The 8,197-nt window shown below is 36.2% G+C and overlaps 1 protein-coding gene across 1 annotated transcript; it reads left to right on the forward strand.

Annotated features, from left to right (window-relative positions):
* The first annotated feature begins 229 nt into the window (after positions 1-229).
* LOC145689328 (histone-lysine N-methyltransferase SETMAR-like) lies at positions 230-541 on the forward strand. The gene has a single exon (XM_081763472.1). The coding sequence runs from the start codon at positions 230-232 to the stop codon at positions 539-541; it is 312 nt and encodes a 103-aa protein (XP_081619598.1).
* The last annotated feature ends 7,656 nt before the right edge of the window (positions 542-8,197 follow it).

Raw genomic sequence — 8,197 nt, forward strand, 5'->3', positions numbered from 1 at the left:
TCAAAATTGGATCTTTGTCTCACAACGTGCCAAAGGAAGGCTATATTACGTAGCCGAAACTGCAACACAGATATATAAGTTGCTTTGGTCAGTTGAGTTTTATTAGCTATCTTGAATTTTCCAAAGCTCGAATGAATAATTTATTAGTTGGTAGTGGCAGTTCAATTACACTTGCGTAAAGACACATTGAACATAGGTTCTCCACAGAGGCATCACAAGGGCGTCATGCATGCTGTACGAGTTCAAACTGGGATCAAACGCCGCTGCAGCGCGGCGGAAGATATCCCAGGCTTTTGGTGAGAATGTTATGAATAAGCAGACAGTACAGCGGTGGTTTAAGAAGTTTAAGAACGGTGGCAAAACACTCCAAGACGCAACACGTGCCGGAAGGCCAACCCATGTGCAAAATGAAGATCTTCAGAGAGAAATTCAGGCGGACAGCGGAAAGATGTGTGAGGAACTGGAAATACAATTCAGTGTAAGTGGAGAAAACATTCGACTGCACCTCCATGAACTTGGGAAGCACTACAAGTTGGGTTGATGAGTCCCAAATGATTTGATTCCAAACCAGAAGGCAACTCGAGCAGACGGTTATGTTTCTTTGCTGTCTTCTCTGAAGATAGAGCCATTTGTGGACAGGGTGTTGACACGGGATGAGAAGGGTCCTGGACGAAGCTGCATGGCGCCATCAACATTAGTTAGCTTCCCATGAACCGGTTCCAAACAGCCGAAACCAGTACTGCACTAGAAGAGGGTCATAATGTGTGTTTGGTGGACTGCTCGCGGAATCGTGCATCAGGAACTGCTACTAGCTGGTCAGAGAATCAATGGTACTGTGTACTGTCAGCAGTTTACCTGTGTTCAAGAAAAACTCAAAACCCTGGAGCCAGCATTTCTGAATCGCAAACGGATTCTCCTGTTACAAGACAATGCTAAGCCCCGCGTTGCTAGAAAGACCCAGGACACCGTTCTATGGTGTGGATTGGAAACACTATTGTATCCGCATTGCACCATTACTCTCCGGACATTGCATCATCGGATTATCGCTTGTTCCATTCGTTGAAAAATCACCTTAAAGGACACCCAGTCCAAATTTCTATTAAAGGTGACAAATGCTCTTGATACATTCTTCGCTTCACAGCCCACCAAATTCTACCGCGATGGAATCTATGTCCCTCCAGAAATTTGGCTGAAGGTTTCCGATGCTGATGGGACTCTATTTGATCTTCCAGGTACGTCTTTGGTGTCATATCAATGTTTGAAGGTGGTAAGTGGAAAGATGACAGAACTTTCTTGGTTACCTTCATATAAAAATACACTGTATCATCATCATAGCATTAGATGCTAAGATCATTTTTATGTTTGTTGCAGCAACTGTCACAATTGCGTTGTTACTTCCGTAGATCTCCAAAAGTGTAGATGTTTATAGATATTTGTAATACTATGTCCTTAGTTTTAGTAATCCATAATAGATGTTAGTTAACGTCATCTTTTAAACTGTAGATTTGAAATAAAACGTAACCTAACATAGTATCACCTGGAAAAATATATTTAAGGAGAGTTGAGAATGCTGTCAACCTGGCGGTACTATAAAGTATGTCAAGAATTATTGTCTTTAACATTTGCTTTGTACAAAGTTTCAATACTCTGTTACACATTAGTTTAGAAATTAGTAAAGTTAGAAGAGCGATTCAAAATAAATGGTCCATTCTGTAAACAATATTGCAACATTTACAATGTCAAATTGTATGTCAACAGATATAATATCTACTAGCATTCCTAAGGACTAAGGTCTTAAAATAGTACTCACCTGGAAAATGGTGGAAAAGCCGAGTTAAATGCTGCACACGGTCCATATACTGTGTTCAAAAATTCGCTAGGAATCGTCTGCAGAGTGTCATAAAATAGGTACGACATTTTAGGAATTCGTCTTACCTGAAATAAAACAATTGTATCCACTGAGTTATAGCATTCGTTATCTTATTATCTTCCTGTTAGTCAATAGATATATGGTTCTGAATGTCGTACTCACCTTCTCCTGAATATAAGATAAATTCTTCTGACGGAGGACTTCATCTTCAGCAAACTCAACTAATCTATTCATTGACGTTTCATTAATGTGTGCTACCTCGTGTAAAAATTCTTTATAATAAGGTTTCTTCTTTTTGTCAAAATTTTTAAATAGCCTAAAATACAAATTACATTATATAAGAAATGCATTTACCGTTTTGAAGATATGTCTTACATATGCTTTAAATGAATTGAATATAAAAAGTTGTGAATTCAATTGAAAGTCTTAAAGTATTTTCGTTAAAAAAAGTTAACCTATGTAATGATATACATGGTATTATGGTTACACATAGTATGCACTATTTAAATATTATTTCCCAATGTAGATATTACTACTAATAATAATCTAGAATCGTTTTTATTCCAGTGTCTTGATATTTTTTTAAGTGAAGGTTTCAAATCAATATTTCAACTCCACTCTTGAAATGTTATATCATTATTATTATTCATAATATTATACCTTGAAAACTGTAAACAAAGTGCACAGCAATGCGTCATTTATAACAAACTTAAATGCTGGGATTAATAGACAAATAATTCTATTTGCACAGGAAAAACTACAAGTGAGTACACTTTGTTGTAAACTTAAAACAGAAAACTAGATTAAATACAAATTCATCTTTATATTTTTCGTCAGAGAAATACAATATAATTGACTTAATAATTGTGGACTCTGCCTTACTGAAATCCCCATGACGTGATTTCACACGACCCATTCAGGAAAGTAAAACTCCCGAAAGTAAGGTTTTCCGCGCGCTACTCCAGGCAGCTGTTTTACGCGCTACACTAGCCAACTTTTTCAAGTTGGTCACAAACTTTATATCATGGGGGTCAAGCTGGAACAAAACTAGCCATGTGGGGCTTATAACCCGTCCCTACTACTACTACTATTTATCTGCACAAAAGTAAGTAAATCACATTTTTTAGTATTATTTCCATCTTGTTTTAATGAAACAGTGTAACGAAAATTTTAAAAAATGCAAAAACACTTTCCCTGGGCCTTGTTTGCACCCACGCCAAAGCGATTTCACTTACTAGCCCATAGCGCTAGCACGCTCGGAGTCGACAGCAGCAAGCATTTGATTTCTGCTATATGCACGCTACGTGGCAAGAAACCCAGATAGCACGAATACTTGCGGCAAAGTTTTGCTTCGTTTAGTGGAGCAAACAATCTGAAAGTTTGCGAAGGCAAAATTTCTTAATATTTATTGAAAGCTTTCAATATGATCTGCAAATTTCCGCTGATTTATAAAAATAAATTCAACACTGCAATTAATTTGCATCTTTTTTGAAAATATAGCGTCGAAAGTTTGCCGTCGCAAACAGTTTGCAACTCTGTAAAAAAAACTTGTTTCGAAAAACTTGCTGAAAGCAAATATGTGGTGATATTACCGAGTGCGCGGGCATGGTACCCAGAATTCACTGCGCTCCATCAACTATGACAAAACAAGCGGGAAGTGAGAATCGAGAAAAACCAATACATCAGAGGACTCCAGAATAAAAAATGAAATGAAATCTTTGAGTTTTACGTCCCACGGTTATGCCGGTTAGGCTAAAGGAGACGGTGATGATGAGTAATGAATAAAATGGTGGAATGAAATAAGTGGGAGGAAACGGTAGAACCCCGAGAAAACCCACGCACTCGGTGTTTGTCCACCACAAAGTTCACTTGGCGGGGGCTGGGATCGAACCCGGGACCCCAAGCACCAGAGGTGAGCGCTCTACCACTGAGCCACCGCGGCCCTTGACTCCAGAATAAACTCACTGGTCTCTTATCAGATGTTTTTATTGACCCAGGAAGCCTGACGTTATTTTGTGAATGTGTGTGAGAGTAAGTACAGGGATATGATAGTTGAGTAAGTAGATAAATTGCGATACCCTTTGTCTGTGCGTTTATCGTTCGCAAGTTTCTTATCTTTGACAAGTAACTAAAGATGTTTAATGCTTGCCACTAAGAAAAGACGGATCCACATTATAAAAAATTTGATGTTTCATAAAGTTAGGTTTCACTTTATAAATTTGCAGCGAACATAACCTGATACATTTGCAGTAAACATGATCTTGCGATCGTGAAAACACTTTCTGCAATGTTGCTGCAAACCTTTTAATATTTTCACCAAATTCATCAGCTCATTTTCGGAAATTTTGTCAAAGAAAATTTGCACAAAATATTTGCAGCAAAGTCCTGGTAAACTTTCTTGCTGTGCAGTCGCAAACATTTCGTTTGTATTGGCAGATGTTTTCATTTTCTGAAGCAACTTTGTTGCAAACTCAGCTAGCGTCAACTTCGTTATTTGCATTGAACTTTCGGCAAATTTTCTCATTTGAAAAGGCAAGTTTTTTGCAAACCTTTTAGTTTGACTTTGTAAATTTTTAAACATTTTTAAAAAGTTTTCTGTGCTATCTGGGAACGAATAACGCCAACCAATCAGATCCGTGTATTCAGTTCCCACTTCCGGGAGCATCACTCTCCCGAGCTAACCCTAATTTTAAGGTACTCTCAATAGTGACAAAATAGTACATGAGAGCATCTCAAACAATAGTTCTAGCGCAGTTCCTGGTGGGGCCGGCAACAGCAACAATAACGAACACTAAATAGCTGTATTATCAATGTTCGTGATTTCCCCGAATGGAAAACTTGAACAAGTTACTAATGAAACATTTTATAATAATTTTGACTTAATTTGTTTATCTGTAAGTTGGTGAAAGAGTAAAGATAAGAATATAAGTGGTTTCGAATACGTCAATAACCAAAAAGACAGATGTACTAAAGTAACAGGAAAATCAAAGAGAGATGATATTATTTTCTAAATAAGAGTATCAGACTCGAGTTCTTAAATTTGAGTTTTTATCATCTCGGTGCGAAATGAATTAAACTTAGAGACACACTATAATGGTATAATAATATGTCTAAATATCATTCATCCAAATACTAGTGTTGTGATTTTATTACTTACATAAATATTTTTAATGAATCTTCATATTTTTAATAGTGAAACAGTTCCACTTGGAGATATTAATAGGCTATTCCTTATGTACTAGAATTTGAGCGACATTTGTGCTTCGCGATGTTATATGTAGATAAAAGTACAGAAATTAATGGAATTTTCTGAATACTAGAATATAAAGAATATAATCGTACATATGAAGCTACAACAACACTAACTACCAAGTAAAACGGGCTAAATCTAGACAATTTTTCAGCTAAGATAAATTAATCCACTATTTATTGCTGAATTGCTACTACTATTCATTTCGTAAAGATAGGTCAATGACTTTGTGGTGCTGCCCTGACATTAACTCAAAACTTATATTGCAATGTCATACCTCTTCAAAATTATTGGAATGTTGTCTTTTGAATACAAAAATAAAAATTAATTAGAAATAGAAACATAAAAATATTCTTTGTACTGTGTAGTGAGAGGAAAATAGAAATTAAAGAAAAAGTGCGTATTTTATTATACTGTTTGGGTAGATTAATGCTTATAGGATTATATATCCTAAACGAGATCACGTGAAATAATTTCCTATACACAATATGTGGGTGCATCTATTACCTGTAAGTTCTAAAAATTTCATTACCCAACACTTTGTAATTTTCTTGTTATTCAGTAAAAAGTGAGACTTCATTATCTCTGAATTGCTGCGATGTAGGTGAGTTCGCCAATAGTCGACCGCTGGAAAAAATCTTACTTCGAAACACTTATAAAACTTGATGATTTCAAAATATTTGACAAAAGTGAATAATTATCTTTATTTGGGTTCTTTTGTACTATACCGTGTGTTAACTGCTCACTTTTAAAATTTTCCAGTGATATAAAACAACGTTTTACGAAAATTCATCAAAATTCCCACTTGTCGACCATCGTCGCTCACCAGTCGACCGCGCGCAATTTCTATCGATTCTATCGCGTAGACGTAATTGATTGCCTTAGATGATATTTGGAAATTGTATTATTCGTGAGATTTGAACTTGACAAAACGATGATATAGATTGTATTAAATTTTCTTTAAGGTTTTATTGATTATAAATAAAAGAATCACGCTCTTAGGGTTTGATACGTTGGAATAATGGATTTGAATATTGAATTGTTCTTCCACGTGAAACAATATTTCTCTCCTGCGTTATATGCACACGTTATCTAGTCACTTATATTACGGCTTTACAAATTCTATACAAGTATGAGTCACTAATACTTTAGAAAATCCCAAGTGTTCGCCCCCATGTGAAATAGATTTCTGTCCCATGTTAGGTTTCTCTTCTGAGTTACTTGAGCACATCGAGTTATATTCTCATATATGATAACGTTTCTCTTTCGAGTTAGCTTTCTCTTCTGAGTTACTTGAGCATATTGAGTTATCTTTTCATGTAATAACATTAAGTTCCTGTTGTTTGTTCAAATAATTTATATGGTACAATCCGAACACAGGAACCGCTTATCTGCAAGATATTCCTATGCATAGCCAGATAAGTCGCTACATCGAAGATGGAACTATTTATCTAATTGATTGCAATCTATTGGTTTATCCTCACTTTCCAAAGCAAAATCGTTAATTATCACACTACATCCTGCGCATATGGCACCATTGCCGTATTCAATTATATATTATTCGTTGTGATGGTCTTCTACAACATCAGCGGCCGTCTTCTTCGATCTTTTCTTTGGATTTTTCAGCTTGTTGCTCTTCTTTGTGATTGTTTCATCTCTTTTGGTTTTTTTCTCCGCTAGCTACGTCTGCTCTTGTTTTGCTGTCTGTACTCGGTGATATTCTTCTGATCTAATTGCAGACAGGTATCTTCTCTGTTTTCCTCTTAGGCTTTTTGAGTAGACTCTTGGGCCAGAACAGATGCTTTTTAAAAGTTGACGTTAGATATAGTATATTGGTCTGATAGTTTTAGGTGTTGTTGCGATGCGATATTCTTCTGACTTGATTCACTTGGTCCAGCAACTGCATATCTTTCAATGTCCTCTGTTTCTTGCTGTGCTTCTGGTATAAAAACCAGAGCTTCAGTAGGAGTTTCTTCGGGAGAATATGTATCTTGTTGAATATCCTTCATAGGTTCCGTCTCATTCATTGGAGTTGATGTGTTACCTTTCTTCTCATATGATAGCACAAGTTCTGGAAGAGAAACTTCCTTTCTCATGATAATTAAAGGACTCTTTGATTCTGTTGTTGGAGCAGACGTATCTGATTCTTGTTTTGGCACAATACTGATTTCCACTTTCTCCTGTGCTGCAATGGCGTCGAATTCCTCAGGTTTCGTTGGTAGAATAGATGCTATATTTAGTCAGTTTTTGGTTGTTATACTTGAATTGACTTCAGCAGCAAATGACTAAAGAAGGTCATTTAGTAAATCCTGACTGACAGTAGGAATAACTTGAGACAAGTATTCATTGGTATCATCAACTACAGGAATTTCACCAACTACAACTTCGTCATCTAATGGTAAGCTGGTACTTTTATCATCTATTTGTAGTGCTTCGTCCATCGGCTCTTCTGCTGGAAGTTTCAAAACTTCCAGGACTGTGTTGAAATCAATCGCAGTCTTTTGAAGTTCACCCTTGTACACAGTAATAACTTTTCTTGCAGCAAGATCATGTTCTTTCCTAACGTTTAGCTGAGTGGAAGTATTCTCTGTTTTTGTATGGATAAATAACAATTTTAACAACTGTTTCTCCCGAAGGACTAAATGTTCCTAGAAAAGTAAACGTTTCCTTTTCCTTATCTTGAATCTAATAATGTTCTTCCGGTCTTCTGTTCCAAAATTTTCAAGGATGATTGGTACAATTGCAAAGAAGATTCATATGCGTCAAAATTTCTACGTAGATCTTATAGAATTAGAAGATTGTTCATACTGGTGAGGTAGGTCTTAAGATCATAGCACGCGTACTAGCCATTAGACCAGCGAGGAGGGCTTCTTGTTCTTGTTTAGAAAACTTGGTTTCACATTGAAATAGAAAATTGTAAGCAAAAGAAACTTTCAACTAATGTTACTGAACAAATTCCGGCTAGCAAAAGGCGAAACACAGTATGAAACAGTGTGGTTGACAGGTGGCAAGAAATATTCCAATAGTCGACCAACAGGTGGTCGATTTTTAGAATACGTCGTGGAATCGAAAATTTG

Source organism: Thermobia domestica, chromosome 7, assembly GCF_964235325.1.
Source record: "Thermobia domestica chromosome 7, izTheDome1.hap1.1, whole genome shotgun sequence".
Classification (NCBI taxonomy): domain Eukaryota; kingdom Metazoa; phylum Arthropoda; class Insecta; order Zygentoma; family Lepismatidae; genus Thermobia; species Thermobia domestica.

Coding starts and splice junctions, on each gene's coding strand:
- LOC145689328 (XM_081763472.1), top strand. CDS start 230: ATGCTGTACGAGTTCAAACTGGGATCAAACGCCGCTGCAGCGCGGCGG.